Consider the following 25,742-nt stretch of genomic DNA (forward strand, 5'->3'; position numbering starts at 1 on the left):
TTTTTTTTTCCTTTTTTTCTCCATTTTTTTCCTTTTTTTTTTATTTTTTTCCTCTTTTTTTTTCTGCAGTGATCAATCTTCATGTTCCGTTCCGTGGCGAGCTGGGAAAAAAAAAATGCAGTTGCTAATCTATGTCTGAACAGTCTGAAGCTCCAGAAGAGATCCAAGGAGTCACTATCAAACTATCCTGTAGCATGAGATCATTGCACACAGAAGAACAGTCATAAAGTAGGCAACTATCTACAAAGGTCTGACAGGGCCGCATCCCTCTTGTGTTTCCTCTTTTTGCCGTGGAAGAACTGATGGTGTGATTTGCTGCCTTGATGTTGTTTGTTTGTGACTGAGGTACCGTGGCTTGAGTTTGTTGGACCTTGGAAGCCTTTGTTGGAAGAGCGAAATAACCGTGCAGATCCATGCTGAAAGAGAAAGAAAACACGGTGAATCCATGATAAAGGGAAACAAGTGTGGCAGTTACACATCCCCGTTTCTGGATAATGAGGATGTTAACTTATGAAAACCTTACACTTGAAAAACTTGCTCTGGCAGAAGGAGCCTGGCCACTGCTGAGCCAGCAGCACAGCAATGCCCATCTTCCACTTTGGGGATGGATAACAAATGTTCATCTCTAGATCCAAAACTATGCAGGTCCAGAGAAAAGAGCAGAGCACTTGGAATTTTGGAAAGGACAGAACTTTTCTACCATTGTACAGAAAAGTAAATCCATAATCCAAGACAACAGAGGAAGATTGCTCAAATCTCATCCAGGACTAATTTCATACCACATCTTTTTAGAACTATAGAGATCTCAGATTGTGCACATTCACATTCCAGCCTGGAATTAGTTCTGCCCAATAACACAAACACACACTCATGGCATAGGCAAGGCCCAGGCTGGGAACTGTCTCATTAGAAGCTAGAGATAGACCATTAGCAAAGAGGAGGCACATCTTTAGAATTATTTTCAGGAATAATATTCCAGAAGATTCCAGACTATTTTTCAAACTCAGAAGTCTCACATTGTGTCAAAGAATAAAAATTTAAACTGCATATATCCAAAGTATATTGTATATAGAGAGGCATATAATATTTCCAGAACACTGAGTTGCCATAGAAGCATTCTTAACATGAGAAATCCCCTAAATGCACAAGCTCTGGTAGGTGTCACCATAAAGATATTTGTCTGAAGGGGGAAATGAGAGGGGATTTCATGTATCAGCAAAGAATCTTAACCTCCCTTAATGGATGGCAGCTCAACAAGTATCAACAGCTAACAGAGCAGCCAGAGTTTTAAACATACATTTGAGCTAACTGTTTTTCACTGGGTGTAAGTTCTCAAATTCTGCAGTCAAAACTTGACTGATGTGCTTTTTGCAAAGAGGAAATGAGTGCAAACCAGTTCTATACCTCTGGCAAATCTAGATGTCCCCCAAAAAAGTCAGTCCAATTTCACCTGTTTTAGGGCTGGGAAAGCCACAGATGCAAATTCATCTGTGCAAGGTAAAGAAAGAGCCAGGTGATTTTAGATAAAAATCAGTGCCGAAAACTTTTTGGTGGGGTAAAGGGGAGGTGAAAAACACAGCATTTCCTTTCCAGAACAAACTACCCTTCCATGGGGGACATGTGTAATATTCAAATAATCTATACAGATGTTGTTTCAAACATTCCACAAACCTGAGATTTGTTCGTGTTGCTGGATGTATTGGCTGTTTGGCTATTTTGTGTTTTCCCACTCGACTGGGAGGATTCCAGTGACACTTCTTGTGACCCCACTCTGTTTGTGGTAGACTGACGACAACTCAATTGTTTAGAGGTTTTGCAAGGTGTTCCATCAGAATCCTTCAGGAAAATGTAAAGTATTAGTGAGTTTTTCTTAAGAGTAAGTTTTTCTACAAGTGACTTTTCCTTTAAAAATAAAGCTAACAGTGGACAAAACTCAAAATACATTTATTTTAATAGATATTAAAATTCTTTCAATCCAGAATTTTTACTGAGTAAAACAGAGAGATTTAAAATTCTACTGATATGTGATTCTGGTTTTGAGATTTTCCTTTTATTTCTTAAATGGAATTCCCAAAGAGATTTTTTTTAAAGTTTTTTGCTTTTTTGTTTTTTAAAGCATGTGTCTTAGGATTACCAGTCGTTTTTTGTTTTTGAAATACCATTTTCCCAGAGAAAAGAGAGCTACGGAACTTTGTATCTGCTGCATTTACTCTCTACATGTATTGTGTCAAAAACACACTGCAACTTATATGTGTAGAAATTGCATAAGAGTTAACATCTTATGCAAGTTAGGATTCTGGGTGAAATAACTAACTAGGACTCCAAGCTTCCAAAATGTGTTCTGTGGTGATCCAAACAAGGGGAAAAAACCCCAAAGAAAAAAAAAAGTCAGAAAACCTCCAGTACTTACTACATCACTAGAGCTGGACAGTGTAGACGATGATGATGATAAAGGACCTGATGAAGAATTTGAAGAATGTTTACTAAGTGTTTCTGAAGTTTTATTTCTAGGTTTTCCCAGTGCTTCATTCTCTTCAGCAAGGTTATTGTTGCATTTGTCTAGCTGCTGAGTATCTACTATCAAGGTTACTCCATTACCTAGTAAAAACAAAACAGAAGCATCACCACACATTAACTGCTGAAGTATGTTGCCTTGGATTTTTGTAATATACCCACTGAGATCCACAGAACCTGTTACATCCTGCAGGACATGCAGAGACACCTGCACACACACACTGAACACACACGGGAGGTGTGTGTGTGCACACGCTGCAGGCAGCACCTCACAGAGGGCGTGGTGGCTTCCCAACAACATCCCTTGATGCACACTATGAAAACGTGGGCACTGCCCACAGTTCAAGATGGAAATTAGGGCAATAACACACAGAAGGTGGCAGTAACAAAGTTCAGATGGGCTGCTTCAGATTGTTTCATGCCATGCTTCAACAGCACTCAAATACAGAGGTTTAAATTCTGTTCCCATGTGCCCAATACTCAGCAACTCCCATTTTATTTCTGCTGGAGCTGATAGGATCAGAAGAACTTTATAGGATTTCCTACACTGAAGATACAAAACTCTCACATCCCACTAACTTCTGTCCTAATTAAAAAAAAAAAAAAAAAAGAATTGGAACTTAAATCCAAACTAAATCTACAAGACAACCACTGTAACTGTCACCATTACCTTCCTGATTCAGTGTTATTTTTATTTTTTTAATTGCTGTTTTATCTCACATAAGACACTTAGGAGTTCCCTCTGATTTACATAATACACACTTGTTGCCCCACTAGCTGTATTTGCATGGATGTAGCTAACAGGGAGCTGAGGATTCCTTGCAGGATTGACCAGCAGTTCTCTGCCATTCCCAGGGGTACAGCAGCGCCATAAGGGCCTGAGAGAACACAAATGGCCCAGGGCACATTCCACTGACAGGTACAGTGAGAAAAATCACTAACATGGGTTCCAAAAACAAATAAACAAAATCCCAATGTTGGGGTAAGACTGAGTAGTTGCATCATGTACTGATTAATCCCTAGCAAGAGAAGACTTGTAGTAGGCAACACTCTAAAATTAACTGGAGATTATTAAAATTAATTTTAGTTTGAAAATTTCCAGACAGAAGATACACGTACACCAAAAGAGGGTGGCAACTGACTGCTGAAGTCAGAAGATGGGCAATGGATTAAAGATGATTTTAAAAGACACTGTCACCAAGTCCTATGGGTAGATTTTGTTTCCATTTGTTAAAAACAAAAATAATTTTTGGTATTTCAAGATTTTCCTGTTTAAAAGGCTTATTCCACTTATACAGTCAATCCTGGATTAAATATTACTTCTCTACACATATGATATGTTAAACTTTAAAATGAAAAATAAAAGAACAGAGGGTTAGTATTCAGATTTAAACTAGCATTTCCAGTAATTCTTTTTAAAACCTTGTCCCCATTTAAAGGACAAAGGCAGTGTAACAATGACAACATTTAAATTGGAAGTTTTTCCAAAGTCTCCTTTTGGAAGGCAGCACTCTTTACAGACCTCTCTATTGACCAAATCTACTGCAGTAGAATAAAGACGAGGCCGTTTTACTCTTGTACAAATCTAACTTTTCTGGATGAAAGGATGAGAATACTGAACAAAAGAAGGAAATTCCTACTAAGATGCACATATTGCACATGTTGCAAAAGCAACAACAAAATCTGTATGATCAAAATCTGCAGGAAATTTCCCAATCTCCGCTCAGCTGAGTCAAAACTTACCATTACACGAAGACTCTGTCCTGCTCTGCATTCCCCACTGCTTGGATATCCAGTCTCTGTATGTGGCCACTTCTTGTGTTACTCTAATTATTCTCCCTAATATACTGCAAACCAGGAGAAAAACAAAACCATCACCACAATGAATTTTTAAGACACACAAAAATATCAGCAATTAATGTCTGAGATTTAGACATGGAGAATTTACCTTTCTGTTTCATTGTTAGGATAATATTTAGCTATTGGGGAAACAGCATGGCTCAGAACAACATAGGCATAATCAAAAGCCTGCTTCACTTGCATGGCACCATAGGAACTCCTCCCAACATCATTACCTTAAAATAAGAATATAATAAATAAGATTGAAACTGTGGTTATCACCTTTCAGACAGGAGACATCAGCATTTTTTAAAAACTGCCTTTAAGTCCCAACTAACTGCAGATACTTGTTGTAGAACAGGATTATGTGAAGCATAAATATTTGAAAGAGCTTAGAAGACCTATAGATATTTACATTCACAGAAGTTCCAAAACATCAGTTCTCTGGGTAAAAGTGCAATACACGAAGGAAAAAATAAAATAAATAATTTAAAAAATGAAAATCCTGTACTGCATATATTACATGTATAACAGTACTGTCCTGGATGACATTTTCCTAGATCAGAAACGTGTTAAACTTCTTGAAACTGCCCCTGACTCACCATTTCAGCAGCCACCTATCACTGTATTCTGAGTAGATCTTGTGTTCCTAAGCACAAACAAACGTTTGGTTCTAGGTGGTCATTCCATCTACCTACAGATACACAGCCATATATCTAATTCTTTCATTTAACTCCACTGGATTAAGAGCTCCTCCCTCAACCCTTCTTTCCTACTCCCTATGTTAAATCTTGCCTTCTGAGGATACCTGGCTGCAATGGATCCTCGATATACAGCATTGATGGTCTGTAGCCATCCAACATGCTTTTTTGAACTTCATCCTTGGCAACATAAGAGCCACCATCCTTTATTCGGATTCCAGTCTTCAGATAATTGAAGTGACGTCCATACAATTCAAAAAACTCTATTAAAAGAACACCATAGTTGGCATTGGGCATACAGGCATCTTCCCTGGGATGCAGCTATTAAGAAGAGAGAAAAAAAAAATCATTTTTTTAAGATTTCAAGTTTCAAGTGTGTTTAAGAGTCTTCTCTTTCTCACATATTAGCAAATGACTAAATGCAAACCATAATATAAAAGCAAATATGTCCAAATATAGTATTTTCTCTTGATAAAGCTGTTTTGCATCTTTAAATCAAGATGCTATGAAAATTTCTATAAAATAATTACCTCTTTAAAAAAAGGCTATCAAGCATTAACGTTTTTGTATTTGAACTTTCAGTCCAGTAAGTGAACATCCAGCACTAATGGCAGGGATCTTGTGAGAAAGCAAAGATATTTGCACCTCACAAACCTGGGTCTGCAATACAAATACAGGCTTCTCATGTGCACAGCTATACCCATGGTTCCCTCTGCTGTTAAAGTAGTGTCCTTAGAAACTATGAACAAAACCAGCTCCTACTTTCAACATAATAGGAAACCTGACTTCATTTCTTTTCCTTTTTGCAGGAGCAAATGGAAGTGCTATTAGTCAATATAAGAAAAACTGGGGTTGGGAGAGATTTTGGTTTCTTTTAAAAAGAGATGCCTGTTGCCTTAACTTCTTTTGTGCTCAGCAGGCAACTGCAATAGCACTCAGCAAACACTGAGCTCCAGTTCCAGACTCAGGTTTAAAAGTAACTACAGTCTGGAAAAGTAGAGACTTACACTTACAGACACACAGTTATACAGTAACATTTAGCTGAGAATGAGGCTGATACAGCCAGAAATCACTACTTCATATTTGTACAGTATTTTCCTCCTCCAGGCACAACAATATAGATTGAGCTCATGCATTTTGCCCTCTTAGATTCAAGAGAAAGTTGTAAAACACATTAGAAACCTACACAACCAACCACAATTCCATTGCATTCATTAAAGCACGTACAGGGCAGATGACCTGGAAATCAAGTGTTACAAAGGACAGCTACAGGTAACACCAACCTTATGGAGCTTTTCCCAAATAAGTTACATAACATTCAAGTTGTTTTAGGATGAATGTCAAGATCATATGTATCAATAATGTATATCAGTATTTTGTGTATCAGTGCCTGGCACTGATACACCAACAGATGTTCTAAACATCTTTCATACCAAAAGTATCAGTATGGGAGAAAGAACAGGAAAAGACAGGTGGTATGTATCTACTTTTAAATGAAAAGGGGTGCAAATCCACAAATATGATAGTTTAAATTATTAAATTTAAGGGTTGATCAAATTTCTTCTTCCTTACGGACCAGTGGCATCCACAGATTCCGTGAAGCTTACCTGAAGGAAACTGACAGCCATTAAAAAAAGACTATAAGAACCGATTCCACCTGTAAATACTTCATTGAGGTCCCTCTGCAACAGGAACTGTTTCAATACTAAAACTAGAAAGGGTAATACAGGATATTTCTGAAAGAGAAAAACAAAGATGTTATGATACTGTGGTGCATGAATACAGCGGATGCTAAGAGAGCATATTGAAACTATCTGTTATATTCAACCTTAAAGCCATGTACAAATCTAAGCTATTATTTTTAGCAACGGGGAGAAGCCAAGTGCTCTGCCTGCGATCAATACAGGTACTTACCTCTTCAACTCTGGAGGCAGATTTAACAACAGCAAAAAGATCGTAAAGTAAGAATTATTATTATCATACAAATGAAAAGTATTGTCAAGGAAGAACTACGGAGATCTGTAACAAAACCTTCCTGATACGACTGTGGTGATAGCCCAAAGTAGGCTGAGATTTCTGTCCTGCAAGAACTTCAGATGCCCAGAGTTAAAAAAAAGCCCTTCAAAATTACTAAACTCAGATAACGTTTTCAAAGGAGCCAAACATTTACCTTTGGATACCTGGTCCTTTGATAGGTCTATCCACATGGATTGCATTAGAGGTGTGCATACACTGCACATGCAGAGAACATGGACCCTTTGGACAGCAGTGGAGGCTATGCCTGCACTCTGTACACCCCCTCACAGGGGAGGGGCAAAAGAGGCCCAGTAATATCACTTTTATGAACACAGAGCCAAAAAGTTCCTTAGTGCAGGACATGAGACGTGGATCATGATGTCTGTGACTGCAGAAGATTAAAGAGAAAGAAGAATTTCGCTAAGAACTTCTCTGCATGAGCCTTATGGTGAGTACTGGGAGCCCTATTTAACTGAAGACATCACAGTCCCTTTTTTGAACTATTAAGAACTTATGGTCACAAGCTGAAGTGTTGAATAACAGTGTATACCAAAATTCAAAGACAGGATTGTTCTCAGGAAACTGCATACCCAAAGAGAAATAGGCATTTCCAAGGCTAATACCGAATATGACACCTCCGTTAGAAACTGAAAATTATGTGGGACAAAAAAAGACCCACAAGAATGCCCTGCACATGTTTCATGGAGAGCACCTGAAGAACACCAGTGAAGTCCCTTGGCAAGTACACATCAGGACTTCTACAAGTTAAACAAAGGACCCTCCTCAGCAGCCATGTGCCACCTCCCTGCCACACCAGCTCAAGGCCAGCTCTTAGCTACTACCTAGTTACTTATCTACCTACCAAAATACTTCTGATTCTCCTGCTGTCCAGTAGTTTGGTTAAAGTAACAAAACAGTCAGTATTAGAACAGTAATACCTAAGCACTTCAGTGAGACTGAACAGCACTTTACTTCCATAAACAGAAAGTGAAAATCTAAGAAAAATTATCTACTGGCTTTTATGAAACAATTACTGTGAGTGTCCAATGCACTGAATAGGGGAAGGGAAGGAAAGGAAAATAGTGTAATGGTACTTCAAAACTTTAAATACAAAAGCATATTAATCCTAACAAAATGATCCCATATATTAAACTAAAATAACTGTATGATACATGTACTAGTGAATCTCTGAACAGTAAGTTTAACTTATTCTACTTCATTAGCATTGTATGCTGAAACAATATTCAGTCCAGAACAAGATGGTTTGTACTTCCTTTAAGTTATAAGAACTACAGTTAAAAGAGCAGAACAGTGAAGACAGACATTAGTGCACTTTCCTAATGACTGTACCATTAAAACCACTCCATACTTTCTTTGAATATTTTAATATCATCATGTCTTTTAAGAAAATATACCTAAAACTTAAGAACATCCCTCAGTAGTATCAGACAACAAAGAATAACAGAGTGAAAGTGTAATGATGCAATCAAAGTAAAACAAGAAATAAAGCTAAGTTATCAAATAATCAGCTCTGTAGTTCTATTATAGTTTTGTCTAACCTTGATAAAATCTTTGATGAGCTGGGCTGCTTTTACCCCATTCTGTACATTAAAGCTTATATCAACTTTTACTTCAGTGAAGGAATCTGTCAGTTTAATAATAGGTACCTGCAAAAAAAAGACAGTTTAAGTCAATACAGGTTTCCAAGACACATCTGGTTTCATTTATACTTATATGCACCAGTAAAACTGAAATATTTTATGAATTTGTAGAGAGGAAGTAGGCAGAGAAATCAGAACTCCTACTTATGAACTCACTCTCCTTGCCAATCTGTTTACTTAAACCTTGCTTTTCTAACTCATAAACACTATTTTCAATTTACTGTCCTGTTGAACAGAACTTAATGCTTCATCTTCCACTACAGATTTTTGACTGGTTTGGGTCAGTAGCTGGTGCAGCAGCTCAGCCCTGGTGGGAACCACAGACACCAGGGGGAGACAAACTCTGGAGAAACACAGAGAAATGGTACCAGAGACTCCAGAAATGACAACTCGTGTCACTGGGGTCATCGCTCCCTCACCAAAATTGATTCAAACAATAAGCACAGATATTGAGAGCATTCTGACGTATCTCCACCTGAGCAGTTGCCAAATTACCTTTCTCTACTAATAAGAGCTATGAATTAGACACCTGTTTAAACTCCAATACTCTTACTTACTCTTAAAATTAGCAGAAGGTAGGAAATTTTAACAATTAATCCTATTCTATGCATGACATACCATTATCTCTTTACGCAAAACTGTACGCAGTATTTTTATGTGAAAATTTATTTTGCCTGCTTACTTGCAAAAAGAAAAATTAAATAATTTACTTATGCAAAAACTCAGGTCAGAAATTCATAACATTTAATCACATTAAGTCACAACAATGACTAGTCTAATCTCTCTTAAAAGCAAGTGTGTGTTGCGTGTATGGGATATCAGATGATTTCCCCAACAGAAGAAATACTTCTGTTATTGCACTATCAATTATTTTGTCAGTAATAAAAACTTTACTTTAAAAAGAACTATTGGTTCTATTTCAAATTTAATGTAACAAAATAGCTCCTTCTTACAAAAATTCATTCTTTTCCCAAAGATCTATCTTTGATTTGAAATTTAGCTTCTAACAAGGAAATACCCTCTTCCCCCAAACTTACGGTTGCTTTATCTAAAACCTTTACTGAGTTTTCATCTGCTACATTGTGCTTTCTCAGAGCCTCTTCCAGGGTCCAAAGCGGTAATGCCTCCCATTTTCCAAACACCACTAAATCAATATCACTGAAATGGGAAAAAAAAAAAAATTATTCAAATAAAAGACCAACACACTTAAAATATAAACAATTGACATCTATACATCTCTAGAATAAGGCTGACAGAACATAGCTTAACCAAATAATTAATTCGTAATTTTCTGAGGAAATGGGTGGGGATGAACTATTACACTTGGGGAAGTACAGAATATTTCAGGTTACGAAGGGGAGGGGACAGATACACACACAGTTGGGCTGCAAAGCCTAAGATTAGTCTTCTCAGGCCACACTGTGAGTAGAGAGGGATCAGCTTCTCTAAAATGATTCAGAGCAAGAAATGAACTTAAACCACCATCTTTGGCCTGTATTTACCACTAATGCCAATTTAACAATCTGTCACTGAAAGGGCAAGTCCTGTTCCCCACCGTCTACTCCCAGATGCATGGCTCTGTCTCCTCCTTTGCTCTAGGTCTGGTGGTTGCCCAATCCACAGCAAATCAGTTCAACCTACTAATGGGTCTGGCAGAAACCTTCTTCATCCCCTCTTAAAGAGCCCCCAAAAAATTCTGGGGTAATTTCCCGTCTCTTTGCATCTCAAAGTTGGTTTTCTGCATGATCAATCAGAGCACCAGTGGGCACATGGCAACCAGCTGTCCTGTACTGCCAAGAACAGGGAGCAGGGAAAGGAAAACGTGGCAACTTTGACTTCAGGAAGCAACAAGCTGTTAAATAAGATCAAACCACCTAATTAATTTCACTCATTAACTCAGCTCCTTGAAGAGGTGTCTCCATCCTGCTACACTTCCCCCCTATGCACACACATTCATTTGACTACACAGGGAGCTGACAACCTAATTCAGTCCCTGAACCCAAATTCAAAAGGTGGCTGGTGTCCCAACCACAGCCAGTAAGGGGTACTGTGAGATCCTGAGCTTTTTCTCCTCCCCTACTTCTTTGATTTCCCTGCTTGGTTGGGAACACAGAGGAGGTGAGCATGTAAACCTGTAGTTATGTTAGCAGGACACTTCAGTGATATGGAAAACTGCATAACAGAAAACACACAAAAAAATTAGGAATGCTTCCTCTCCCCTATAGATTCTACAGGTCTGCTGATTCACAAACAACACTGCTTTAACAGTCTCAAAGAAACGACATCTGCACTAAATGAACAAGCTCTTGCCAACAAGCAGTGCCGGCAGCAGGAGTTCAGCAGCAGTTCAGCCACAGACCATTTGTCTGACAAGGACAGCTTTCAGAAAACTATGTTCAAAACCAGCTTGGAGAGAAGGAAATGCTGCTGAACATTTCTCTTCTAATCTAAATTAGTGTTAAACCCACTGCTGACACTTAATAACAGGAGGCCTTTTTCTGATGCACATCGAAACAGAAAAAACAGCTCTGTTGCCACCTTGAGTATAGACACTGCCTGCAAAAGAACAGAGATCCAGCAGCTAAACAACTGTGTGCACACACCTTCAACATGAGCTTAAGTAAATGGATGTAAGGCAAATAGCACAGAGAAACAGGATTAAAAAACCACTGTAGGTCTTCCTGAATCCCAGAGCCTGAAATCTAAACTAAGTACACAGTTACTGACAGGTCAGGAAAACCCAGGGCGAAGAGAAGCTTTGATAGAAGGCAACAGTGAATTAATGACCAACACAAATGCAGGTTATTTTGAAAGTCTGGCAAGCACGGCCACAGGAAGGTTTTTTTGTGGGTTTATGTACTGTATTTGGAGTATCTGCATTTGCTCTCCCCCTAAAACCTCAGCTGAAACAAATACTGGAGTAAGGCAGTATATGAAACCAAACAGACAACAGCAGAGCATTTTTGTTACATCAGTTTCAAAACAATCAAGCATAGTAAAAAAACTATCAGTCAAGTGCATTACCAGCATCAAATCAAATTTAATTAAGCCTATTTAGAATCACTGAAAAAAAAAGGTCAAGAATGGGGGCAAATGTGAAAACAGTGAGTATCTGTACATCTAACTTGTGGCTTTTCAAACAGACACTGAGCAATTCAACTTCTCTGTAACTCCTAAGACTAAAGCAGGTGCTAAAACATCTGTCAGGTCCCTTCTTTTACAAAAAGAGATGAAAGAATGACAAGGGTATCCATCACCTGCAGTCAGTATTAGATGTCCTCATATTCCTGAAGTATGGAACTCTGTTCAAGTGCTATCCTCAGAATTAGGCTATTTAAATGCATTTGTACCCTGCAGCCATTTAAGCCTTTCATTTCTATTTAATTGTTAAAAATACTTACAATTTCTACACAGAAGATACCATTGTCCCTAAGTAATGATTTTTCTTTATGAAAACTAAAATATTTTCCAAAATAAATTTGGAAAAGGTAGATGTTGACTATTGTACAGATTTCACAAAAGAAGACTGAAAGGAAAAAGCCAATTCTGTATATAATCTTCTCTCTTCAGTGCTAACACTAACAAGGTAACATTAAAGGTTTCAGTTTAGCTATCTGGAGACAAAATTTAGCTTTTCTTTTAAAGTCAATCTCTTCTTTTGTTATTAACAAAGCCAAATCACAACGTAAGCCTTTTTTGAGCACATGGTAATTCAAATGCTTTTACTGATACATGCAAAATCTACATAGATGTGTTATAGCTTATATTGTTTACTGTAATCCTGTACACTTTGCAGAAAACTAATATCTTAACACTTTCTTAATGTAACAAGTATCAACAAGTCATCTTTTCTCTTGTACAGAATTTACACTGAAAAATTACTAACCTTGTAGGCAAATATAAACCAGTTTTAAAACTTCCAAATATCTGCACCTGAAACACAAGAACAGGATATATATGAAAACAAATTTTCAGGCTTCAGAAGACAAACAAGTTGTATTAGGCTGCTTGCAAAGGCTGGCTATTGCTACCCTCCATTGGCAGATCCTGGTATTGCTGACAGGCACTCTGAATACTCCTGTTAAAGCATTCATATCTTCAGTGTATCAAAAATGGATTATTTGCATTGTTATTACCCATGAAACTCTAATAACTTTGACTTTTCTGTTAAAAAAAACTTCTTTATAATGCAAAAAATTGTCCTCGTGACCAAATTTGGCAAAAACCCAGAAACCACAAGATTTCAAAACACTTGAGGATGACAGAACATTTTAAAAAAAACAGCAACAGCTCAATTTGGTTTTTGCTTTCATATCTCAAAGTGTACCCTTCCAATTTTAAGCATTTTCTAAGTTTAAGTTTGATGTATTCATTATATCATGACCCTTTTTTTTCTGAATTACAAAGCAAATAGCATAATGCTGTTTATTTCTGCTTAAACAACAAACAAAGTTTCATCAAGCTTCGCATCCCACAGAATTACTTTATTATGCTGGATTTCTACTATCACTGAAGGTGTAAATCATCAGGTTTTCACTGTAAGCTGTCCAAAACCTCGCTCTCATTCCTTAGCCAAGCCTTGCGGGAGGTCGGACTCATGCGCTGAGTCTCAAAGGGGGGCTGGTGAGACTTCAAAGTAAAAATATCTACACATTTGGACTAATTTTCAACCAGACAGTCTTCTGATGTGTTTCCTGGAGCCACCTTATACAGACTTGAGTATTCTGCTTTAATGAGTCTCATACACTAGCTTGATTGCCACCTATTTGGATGTCAAATGACCCACTTTTTATGTTTTTCCCCTTCAGGATAAGAAAAAGGGGGAAACAGGAAGAGATGATGTTTTGCGAGTGTCTTAATACTTCAGCAGACTAAGAAGTAGTTTGAGTGCTTCTTCTTTATTTTTTTATCATTTCATTTTTTTACCCACTCACCCCACACTCAATAAAAAGTACATACACAATTTAATGTTGAAAGTTCACAGCTTCTCAAACCAGCAAAGACTGCAAAAGATGCCACTGAATAAGCATCAATATTGCACTAGATCTTAAGAAAAGCATCACAAGGCGTCACAAAGCTAAGATTGTAATAATAATTATCACTATTTTTAATCCAGAATAATAATAAAAGCACCCTCTATGAAATGGGGTTCAGTCAAACTAGAATTTATTTGGCCACCAAAAACATCAGAAAACTGCTTTTGCACAATAAAATGACCACTGATGGGTTCAGAAAAAACTAAATGTGCTTTCACATTATCAAACAAAACAGTGTGTTCAGCTGAACAGCAAAGAGAGCCTTTATTGAATAAACAACCCTGAAAGTATTCATAAACTTACTGATACAACATATATGACCTTTACTGAAAGGAATGAGACAACATCTGCTCTTGTACAATAATTCAGAGTATGAGAAACACTGAACAATTCTAAAAGAAACCCACACCCACACTTCAACCTCTCTCTCACAAAATCTGGAAAGATAAAAGAGGAAGAATGGTGAAATCAGAACACAGATTGTAAAGGATTTTGATTTATTATAAAGTTGGAATTAAAACTCTTGAAGCTCTGTAGCCATGCACGCATTTAAAACATCCCAAATGCAAGACTCTATTATGGCTTGAGATGTGAGCATTAGTTTTTGTGGTGTGCCAACACTGCTGATCATATTTTTATTCTACATGGACAGAGGTATCTGCACTCATAATGTAACTTCAGACTTCACAGTACTGTAGTGATTCCTTCTACTCTCTGTTATTGTTACTATTTCTCCCACATTTCTGCGAGCTTGTTCATAATAAATTCCAAAGCTCCCAAAGGAGTTTTAATTACAGTATGTGCCCAAATACGTGCTCACTACACACAGCAGAACTTGGAAAACCACAAAAGCTTGGTAAATCCTTGGTACCAAAACACCTCTGTCAAAACAAAACAAAAAAATCTATCCACAGCCAGTTTAACTTCCCCTTCTTCTACGTCATTAAGTAGAATTTCTGAGGTTTGTTGAACTAAACAGAATTCATCTTTCTGCTTTCATTCCATCATAGTATTTTCATAACTGAAGGGCATGAAGTATGCAGTGTTACCTCTTTTCAGATCTGTGAGGTCACGCAGACACTCTGGGAAATGTATCCTAAATTCCACTGTCTAAGTACTTATTTGTTCAACAGTCAAATTTGCATATTCAACTGGTCAAAAATCTTTGTCTTAAAATGTTTTCTTTTAAGGTTTTGGGATGTTTGGTTTCAGTGTAATTAAAGCGTTTCTTATGGTCAGAGCCTTGCTGATGCCAAGAACAGTTCTCACTTACTAGGAATGTTTCCTTCTAAGCACATTCCCTTGAGTAAGAGAGCAAATGACACAATTGCTAACTTCTATAAATAAAGTAACAGTTTAGGGTACCTAGTTTTACCCCCCTCCATCTGCTTTTTCAGCCTTTTCCTAAGTGGAACAGGAGAGGGGGAAAAAAAAAAAAGTACGTGCTCAGGCACATTCCACATGTTCTCTGTACATTTAGATTCATGAAGCCTGATTTCCTTTTTCTTGGTATCTGATTTTTAATGACTGTGTCTTACCTATGTGCTTAGTGAGAAACTACAAACTAAATGAGTATGTTTAACTTACAAGTTTATTTTAGCTGTTTTGGCTGCATCTATGACTCAAAATGAACCGCTTAAACATTAACTCATCACTTTACTCTACAGCTAAAGCTGAGGACATTGGACCAGATAACACTCCACCTTCTCAGAGCATGTACTCAAAACCTGAATCTTAGAAGTAGCTAAACCAACACAGATTACCAAAAGGTTAGTGATTAACTCAAAGGACTGAAAAATTACAACAAGAGACTGTCAAAGTTGAACACAGTTGAGTTCAGCAGTTCAGTTCCCAAGCAGATCTGATAAAGCAAGTGTTAGAAAAATAACAGCACAGTAATTTCCAAATTATAACCCAGTGGTCTGTTGTCACTGTTCAGTTCCCTCCTAGCCTCCAGAAAATGGAAGGACATACAAAAGGAGAATTCCTCCTCGACATAACAACTGCAGACAAAATGCAGTCGGGCATTGAAGAACAGTTACTGACTTGAGAAAACGGAACTGGCACACTCTCGCTCTCTAACATTTTCAAGCACAGCAGAGAAAGACAGTCCTGGCAGTTTTAACTGGCACTAATTGAAAAGTGAACTTCAGTTTCCAACTACACAGTGTGTGCTTCCTCTTGGTCACGTTACAGCTCAGCCCAGTGGTCAGCTGTCTCCTGCAGTAAGGCTTGTAAACTGCTTCCCCTTCTTAAATGTATTGTGGCCACAAAAAAGTTTCAGTAGCTTTAAGAAAGACTTTTCTCAAGGCCTAATATATATATATATATATTTGTAAAAAATTATTTTTAATATAAAAGACTTAACTTTGACAGATCAAGCTTGTCCTACAAACAGTATCTCTGTAAGCACTAAGTCTTGTGCCCCATTCAAAGTGTGGGTGGTAACAAAAAGAGATCCCCTGGTCATAAATCCACACATGCCATTGCACTAGTTAAGCCTGCAGCACACAAACTTGCCTAAGAAATAGTGGCATCTCCTCTAGGCTGAGGCAACTGGTGATTTTGGTGAAATCCCCTCCTAGCACTGACAGGGTGTATCACAGCATGCACAGTTTCATACCCACACTATTTCCTATATTATTGCTGTCAGTTCACTGCTCCCAGTCTTGATTAGGGTCTGCCTCACTGTTTCACTGGGTTAAGGAGAGCTGTACAACACCTGTGACATATGCTAAAGTCTCTTACACAGTTTCAAACCATGGAAAGCTTTGTGCTCAAAATTCCCAGATGCAGGTAGTAATGACTCCACCGATGCCCTCCAACTGAGCAAAGGCAGCTATCAGTGAATGGAAAGTGCTCCTTCCATATGATACGTTACTGATACATTGTCTATAACAACAACCACCTTGACAATGTGAGTATATTTTACACACAAAACCACACACCACATACACAGAGCTTATACAGAATTCATATTCTGTCCTATTCTGCCAATTTCTAAAAACACATTCCAAAAAAAGCTTAAGAAGACTTGAAATGAACTGGGAATTTAAGTCACTCATGTCAAAACATTATCTTTTACTGTGGCAGGATCAAAGAGCATTCCTTATACTAGAGATTCTGCTGTCTGAATTTGGTTTGCTATTCTGACTCACAAGCCCTTATTTTCAGCTACTGTCATCTACAAATAGATGACTACAGCTACAAATGTGCATTCTGGAAATGAACACCGTATTAGTTAGAGGAATACAATTAAACTAGATTCAATTATGCCAGAAATCCAACTATGTCCCCATAAAATCATATTGACTTGTAAAAGTAACTTCTCTGTCTTCTCTTCAATCCAACCTTAGCAAAAAACACTTAGCTCTGCACAGGAGAAACTCTTGTTTCTAATGAGTAAATGCTACCAAAACCCAATCTTCAGTGGGAAGAGGTGTTACAGATTGTAAGCTCAATACACAGATCTACAGATTTTTTTCTTCCTATACAGAAACTCCTGGGTTTTTTTAAATTTGTAAGATATGCCAATTTAATTTAATTGCCCATTAAATATACCATGGTCTGTGTAAGGGCACTGCTGGTGTTCCACCTTAACAGATTTATTTAAGACTGCAGGGTCTTTGGACTAGAAGCCCTGCTACTAGTGAAGACAAGAATTTCAGAAGATTTTTTTTTTTTTAATAAAACACATGCATGGATGCCTGATATGTTTCCATTAATCTTAGTAAATAAATATTCATGAGACAGAATGTTGCCACACCCCATGTCCTTTCTGTGACTAAAGCAGGACTAACTTGTCTCTGGTCCTATGTGTCATAGAAAATGTTAACCTGTATTATTCCAGAAAGAAAGATCAGTACTCTCATTTGACCAGAATCTTTTTATGGTTTTTGGGGTTTTTTTAACATGGAAAAATAAACAGCATTTTCAGTATTCAATATTTCAGGAAGTAAACAGGCACAAAACGTTGCTTTTATAAATTAACAAATAAAACAGCATCCTACTCACATCTGCATTAGGCCAGAGCTCTTTGATAACGTTTTCTATTCTGGTCACCACTTCCATCCGCATTCTCTCTTCTTCAGGTCTGGGAGACATATACTTATAAAAGTCAATGATTTCTTCATGAAGACTAAGAAAGAAAAGAAAAAAAGAACAAAAAGTCAGGAAAAAACCCACAGGCGAATGAAATACCAACTACTCTAATCAAATATGCTTTTTAAGTTCCTACTTCCCAGTTTCCTCAAGGGGCAGTTTTAGAGCAGCATGCAATTAAAAAAAGAAAAAAATCCACATTCACAACACTTCTTAGCATTTCGTTTCACGTTAGCTTCTCGTGCCAACAGGTCAATACTGCACTTCATTTGCTAAAAGCATGGAAGCAAGTCTAAATCCAAGTGCCTCCAATTCACATGGAAAGTCACACTCTATTTTAATGCCAGCGTAACACAGAAATGGTTCAGTCCTCAACTACGAACGCAGCTGTAAGCTCTGAGTACACTCTTCACAAAAATTTAAACAGGAGGTTTTTAGCCAACACTTCCTAGTCAGCCCCTTGGCACCAGCCAGGGAGTTTCAGGCAGCAGTCTGTATTCAGTATCACGCTTGCAAAAGTTGTCAGTAATTGTGCCAGTACTAGAGCTGGAAAAACTGCTTCTTTTACTGCTCGCAGAACTCACATAAACTCATACAGCCCCAGAAAATAAGTAGTACACATGCAGCAGTGGTGGCTCAGAAGAATAAGTGACTGACAGACAGTTAACCCATATATAGTTTACTCTATTACATGTGCTTCTCACAGTCAGCAAGTTATGTTTAGCTTGCCTGTGATAAGAGCTAAAATAAAAATGTCTTCATACAGTGCTACAAATTTCTGTGCTTCTGCAGTATCATAAACACATCATCATCTTGACTAATAACATAATTCCAGCCACAGAGTAACTGCATTAATTTCATTTGTTTCTTGCAATGACCACTATAGTAATAGCTAGTTATCTTTAAAAATGTGCTGTTTCTAGTTACCAAGTACAACTGCATCTCTCACTAAAGCTCCGAGGGACCATCAGAAGAGAGCAATTTATTAAGAGCAAGCCCTTAGCTGAGACAGGGAATCTAATACTGCACACACAACCTAAATAAATCAACTGTTAATAATTTGAAGTTGTATACAGGTGCCAACAAAACTGATTAAAATGTCTGATAGTTGTATTTAACAGAGTCAGGGTAGGGAAAGAACTCAAACCAGCTCCATTAAGTTCTTCAATACTGCAGAGTTATGAACAACACAAACTTCTCTCCCCACAAACACCTCTCCCAGTCAGGGAAATAGTCACAAAAGCCTGGCAACTTGTGGTGGCCACCACAACAGCTCTCTATAGACAAGGCAAAGAGAAGAACTCCTCTGACAGAGGAAATTTCTTACCTCCTTCCACAGTTGTTTTATTGCTTTTCCTTGGAAACTTAAACCCCAGAGTTAACATGCACACTCCACTGCAATCCCTTACACCACACTGACTACTCTGCCTTCAGCTTTTCAGCCATCTCTTCTTCTGCTCTTCACTGCTATTCCACATGCTGGCATTTTAACTTCCTTACAGCTATTTTCCCAGTGCAAGAACTGGATTCAGGTGAGAAATATGTGATAAAGGACAATCTGAGCACTCCAATGACCAAGTTCACTCTCTGTCCTCACTGCCAGTCACACGTACTGAATTAAATTTGGTTTCCATGTGCTTCACCATTAAGCTACCATTCAAAACCAGAAACAACAAGGAAAATAGTCAAAAAACAATAATTAAACTCTTGAAAATGCAAATTATTTTTCAACTGAAATTTGGAGAACCAGCTTACAGGAAGACCTGGGAGTCAGATCTGTCTTTTTGGGCTTCTCACTGAGGAACTGATCAAGGAACACAGCCCCACTTCTGCCTCTTCTCCTCTGGACTAGCTGGAACAGACTAGTTACATCCACATGATTTGCCCCAGAGCAGTGTTTTTAGTAAGGATTGAATGCACGTGTGCACTGCGAGCCCTGAGGAGTGACACCATGTTGTCAGAGGGCACTGAATGGCACGAGACATGCTGGGATGATACCAAGGGACTATCCCTGGGGAGAAATTCATGTATGGCACAGCACAAATCCATACTGCCCATCATTAGTGGGCCCAGCTGCTCTTGGGCTTCTGCTTTACGGGAGTTAATTGTTCCCCTGTCCCATCAGGGAACTTTGAAAGAACAAGGCAATCAGAAATGAGGTCCCCAAAGTGCACAGAGAGCCAAGCCATACAGACACTGCAGTTCTCAGGGTACGTCTCTGTATTAACTCCACTGACACTCTTAATTGAGATGGTTATATCCACTGGTGCATTCTTAAAAGGGACATAAAGTAATGTATTGTCAGAACCAGATGTATTTCTTTTTCTCAACATAAATAACAGATGTCTGCATCTCTTCAAATGGGATCCTTCTTATTCTTAGGTAGTCATGAAAAGCTTTGTGGGAAAACAAAAATCAAGCTACATGCAAACACACAGCAACTTACATTACACATGAACAGAATGTTACTAAACACTGCAGATGCAGAAAAAACGAAATCTGAACTTCTTCAATGATAGAAGAAAGGCTTAAAGACTACTAGAGACAGTTCCCATCAGCACACCAGTTGGAAATAGTACAGACATATCTGTGTTTCATCTGCTGCAGGACTGCATGCTGACAGGACCGCCTGTGCTGCACAGAGCCTCGCTATGCAGGAGGCAGGCAGGGGCTACAGAGGCTCAACACTACACCTGGAACAGTATTTCCCTGCCCTATAATGGCTGCTGCCAAGAACTAAGGGAATGATTAATTAAAGCCAAGACAAACAAAAGTAGCCACATGCGGATTTCAGAGCAGTACAACATGACTTAGAGGCGTGACTCCAATTAATGTGGAGTTAACTCACGCTGTATTGAAAATTAAAACTCAAGGTTATTCACTGTCTTAACAAGTATTATAGTCGCTGGTTTCCAAAACAATTTGTTTGGATTAATGGAGTCTGTTTACAAAAGTCTCTAGTGAAATTTTCTATCTTTAGCCGAAGTGAAGATCAAAGAGACCGAGATGTTCTTTTTGGCATCATAACAGTATTTTATTATTTAATTATTTAATACCATCACATTCATTACCTACTTCAGATAAAAGTCCTCAAAAAGAAACTTGTTTTTAGAAGGAAATTACACTGTAATAAACCTGACTTCACTATGGAAAGGTATTTCATTTGGCTTTATAGTCACACTGAAGAAGACCAACATCCAAGACCTACTTGGGATGCACGGAGAGAGTTCTTTGCAATGCATAAGAGAATTAGTTCGCTTTTTTATTACAGTAAATAGGAGTAAACAACTGGGTCTTTGTCCTCTACTTACAGAAACCTTAACACATGGGGAAAAGAAAAATAAAATTGTCTCTTATACTTTTTCTAACTTTAAAACAAAGTTCTACCTGAATCACAGCCTGTTTTCAAGCCTGGTAAGCTGATTCCATCAGAAATTCACAGACTGAACAGAATTATAGAGAACAGAAGCCACTCAATTTAGTGGATTATAGTGCCTGTTATGTTCATCTGACAGTGATGCATCATTAAAAAATAAATGATGGCTGCAGAAGTTGTAATCACAAGAATGACTTCTGATGGCAACAACACTCAATAGCCCCACAAGGAACACAAGACTGTGTGGGAGACTTTCATTCAGATGAAAAGCCGCAGCTTTTGTGCAGGTGCAAGTATTATGGAACACCATACTTTCTTAGTTTGATCACACCTTACTTTACTTTGTAGCACAACTTGTGGGCTCTAGATGTGCAACTCAGGAATCTCAAACTAGTTTACATATATTGAAGACGTTGCTATTCTGGAGTATGAATCTCACTGCACACCTGCCAACCAATTAAAAATAATCACATACGAACAAAATGTCATTTCTGCTTTGTATGCAGAGCACACAGAGAGATAATGTGGACAAGCACATACACTTGATTGTACACTTCAGCCACCCGACACATAAACCAGCATTACTCTCTCCTGCTGCAAGTCCAGGACTGAAACCAAGAGTGACACCGGGAGGCACACCACTCTGTGTAACTCAGCTGGAGATACTCCAAGTTTCACTTCCCTGCAGAGGATGCTGATGAAGAGTAAATGACCAGCCCAGCACACTCACAGAGTTCAGCAGCTTGGAGGAAGCCTCCGGACTGAACCAGGGCTCACCAGCCACCACAAGTGGGACCATTCCCTCGGTCTCCCCCAGGCAGCTGAGCAGCAGAACCCACTCCTGCCCAGCAGAGCAGCCAGTGAGATCAAGATGATTCTGACTGGTTTTGCTTGATCACAGGAGAGCAGGTAAGTGTTGCCTTTGTGTGCCAACATGCCATATTATACTAAGAACAATAATTAGTTTCAATTGAAAAATTTCCTGCTTTTGTCATTCTGGACTTGTGTTACACTTCTACTCTCCTCTGGCTCTTCTTCACTCTTCATTTCACAGGAGAAATTATACAGGCATGCATGTTCTAATTTCTCTCATCAGGGCGTTACCCATGGCTTCTGCTCCAACTGTTAAAAATTCTGTTCATCCATCCCACAGAGCTTCCTCTGCCTTGGGCATATATATTGCTTTGCACAGGAAAGGTTATCTGCAACATCAGTGAGATAATTTAAAATAATGGATATCAACCAGACTTAAAAAAAATCATCTAGTTCTTGTACAACACAATTTGGTTTTGGCAGGATTCTCTGAAAGAAGCTTCATTTTCAGAGTGACGAAAATCTAAATTATTTAGAAACTCTGTGGACAGTGGGCAGAAGTAAGGAATGAACACACAGATGACTTTTGTCTTCCCAAAGTCTATGCTTTGGGATGACTCACTTCTGATTAAAGAATCTAATGATTTTATATCCACACTTGAAAGAGATATTTGCAACGTACCCCTGTAGCACTAAAAAAGCCTTTTGTATCTCAGTTTTCTTTGGATTAATAATTTCAATAGGACAGTGTTTAGTTGCCCCTATCATTTTAAGTCTCCTCTGGAGGAAAAGAAAATAAATCAAAGGCAATAAAGACAAATATTGTAGATTTTCAGGATTATAACTGTCTTTGAGGAAGAATGTGAAGGAGGAAACTGAGGTATTCTATCTCCTGAAAGCATCAATACTGCATCCATCCCTCCACTCCCAAAAGGAAATCTAGCATTGCTGGAGAAGAGAGAATAACTTTAGTTTGAAGCTTCACAAAGTATTTTACTAAGAAAAAGATGGTACTGGTAAATTCTGCCAAAACTTTAAAAATTTCATGAACTACACAAAGGTTTTTCCCCTTGGATCCTACTTGGTCCTGAAGTGGTTTTGAACAACATTATACTAAGGTAAAGCAAAGACACAGAGAGCCCAACCTTCCCTCTCCTCCTCACAACTGTACTGGGGAACCCAACAGCTTCCCAAATTGCCTTTCAATTTCAACACTGATCTCTCATAAGCTTAATAAAAGAATTTCTAAATTACTTTTACCATCTACATGTGTTCAATAATGAAGCAGGAACAACAGCAAACAGTGTAAAGATCACAAATTATTTTCCCACCTACAAACTCAAGCAAAACCAAACATTAGAGTACTGAAGGGAACAGTAAACACAAAGCATCTGCTGAGGTCCTCTCCCTACCACCTGGGCCTCTGTAGCAGGCAAATCCTTTTAATATTTGCTTGCTTAAGCTACTGAAAAAAAAAACCCTAACTGCATCTGCAGGTGATTTAATAGGCAGTTAACTTTCATGGTGACTGACACATCAGTCCTTATAAGAAAGTAAAATTGTGCACAATAAGGCAAATAATTTTCAAAAGCCTCCGAGACTTTGACAGTCATTTTTTACATCCTTAGTTATTAAACCATATCAATATATTATAGGTCACATAGTAACCGTATTTTGAGCCACACATGCCCTATGGGAGCTTTAAAATGAAACATCCCAAAACATGCCCATAATAGCAACCTGACAAAAGCAGGAAAGCTTAAGGAGCTTTGGGTTTTTGACATCACACCTTTTTTCTTCAGTTCACTCATTTGAATTACAGCTTCACAGACCATCTTTTCACAGTTTACCTAAAAACAGACATGCAGAAAAAACAGGTATTCCACTGCCACATGATTACTAAACATCACTGAAAATCAAGATATCTACCATACAAACACTTTCTGAAGATGCAAATGGAGAATTTCCCTTTGCAGAGAATGAAGCAAATGAGATTTACATCTGTCCCTGTCCTTTATAGCCCAGGTGTTTGTTACCACCCCCCAGCTTCCCAGCGACAGGGTCTGTTATAACAGGATTACACAACCCGCCCTAATCCATCCAGGGCAAAGTTAGCCAAGTTAAATCCCACCACCTCCATCGGTTCAGCTAAAGCAGCCAACTTCTAAGCACAGCGGGGAGCCCAAGGAGGACCCATCACTCCCACTCAGACTGCAAGGTGAGGAAAGAGGCCAGCAGAAGAAACACCTTCTATTGGCATTTCTACACCCAGACCACCTCTGGGTAGCTTTCAATGTTGGGTCACTCAAGAACATCTTGATCTTCTAACTAATAGTTGTTGTCTGCTCAGTAATTCACAGAATTGCCTTCTAGGACCGAGGGAGGGAAAAATTTCCACAAATATGTAAATGACTGAGGAACTCTGATCCTATTTTCAGGACTAATGTTCTTGGGGATTAATCTGATTATTCTGATACTGAGTTTGAAAAAATGAAGTTAGTTTGTTCACTTCCAGAAATTAGGGTGGAGTGATTATGCACGTTTCTTCAAATGCTGTGAAGGAAAAAAAAGGTGCCATTAAATTTACACTACAAGACCTACAGTTTCTATCCTGTGCAAGTATTTGAAAGCCTATAGCACAGTCCCTTCTTTCTTCCTCCCAATCAATACCCATTCCCCCCAAATCCCTCAAATTAGTGTATTTTTTTCATTTACGTTCTGGATTTTACATTAACTTACAGGCATCATAAAAGGCACTAATTTACTAATAGTACTGCTTTATGGAAACAGCCATAATGTAGCAGAGACATTAAAATACTGGAAAAAGAAGAAATGTGGAAAGTTCTTTTCAATTATTTTAACTGTTATCTCCATCTTTTCAGGTTTTTTTATTTATTTTATAGATCCTTTGCTTCCATCCAGATGAATACCCTCTTCTTAAAACTGATCCAAGTTACTTCTAATTAAAAGTCTCTAACACATTCTTTAGTCAAGAAGTAATGTAAAAGATCTTTTTCCTATCAAGGTAGAAGTGAGCATTTTTTGTCTGTTTATAAATTTCAGTGTGTGCCTTGCCTTCCTAAACCACACTCAGATGTACTAGAACTTTTCCCATAGAAATTTGTCTTATAAGAGGAAGAAAAATTCAACTGAAGTTTAACTATAAATCAGATGATACCAACAAACCATTTGAGGTGTAACTGCGACTGATCCACTGGTTTTTAAACCTATGCCATATGCATGCTCAGTCTTGCTCTTTATTTTTCCAGCAAAAACATCAAATGTCAACTGGAAAGACTGTTTCAAGAAATACCCTTACTTCCCACTGACTTTTTTTTTTTTTTTTTAATCACACTGTACATAAAAACAATCTAGCTGAATCACTGCATGTGTGGGAATAACCTTCTATTTCTTCCCTGGAAAGTATCTACATATCATCCCTCCTTCCCCTATCTCTGTAAGCAAGTGCTGTGAGAGTCTCTTGCTCCTCTTCTCCCAGGAAATGGGGTGCCAAAGATACATTTTGCTAAGAGAGGGAAAAAAAAAAATGAGAGAAACTGCTACTTCAACTGTGCTGAAAGACAAAGTACTAACAAAAGAACAAGATGAAGCAGGAAAAAAAGGTTTTGTGCAGGAAAAACAAAGTGGGAAGAGCAGCGATGGGAAACAGCCAATTTATTTCATA

General features: G+C 38.2%; 1 protein-coding gene across 1 annotated transcript in view; it reads right to left on the reverse strand.

The window, feature by feature from the left end:
* The window catches only part of TENT4B (terminal nucleotidyltransferase 4B), a 38,437-nt gene continuing 12,695 nt past the window's right edge, over nt 1-25,742 (reverse strand). The window contains 11 exon segments of the mRNA XM_027879820.1: nt 1-416; nt 1,672-1,836; nt 2,411-2,598; nt 4,258-4,361; nt 4,463-4,589; nt 5,162-5,375; nt 6,662-6,790; nt 8,630-8,737; nt 9,769-9,889; nt 12,618-12,664; nt 17,782-17,905. Coding sequence (XP_027735621.1) covers nt 237-416; nt 1,672-1,836; nt 2,411-2,598; nt 4,258-4,361; nt 4,463-4,589; nt 5,162-5,375; nt 6,662-6,790; nt 8,630-8,737; nt 9,769-9,889; nt 12,618-12,664; nt 17,782-17,905 — 1,507 coding nt within the window. The 3' untranslated portion in view covers nt 1-236.

The sequence above is a fragment of the Empidonax traillii genome, unplaced genomic scaffold (assembly GCF_003031625.1).
Source record: "Empidonax traillii isolate 1590-97213 ecotype Southwest subspecies unplaced genomic scaffold, ASM303162v1 scaffold59:size1551110, whole genome shotgun sequence".
Taxonomy (NCBI): domain Eukaryota; kingdom Metazoa; phylum Chordata; class Aves; order Passeriformes; family Tyrannidae; genus Empidonax; species Empidonax traillii.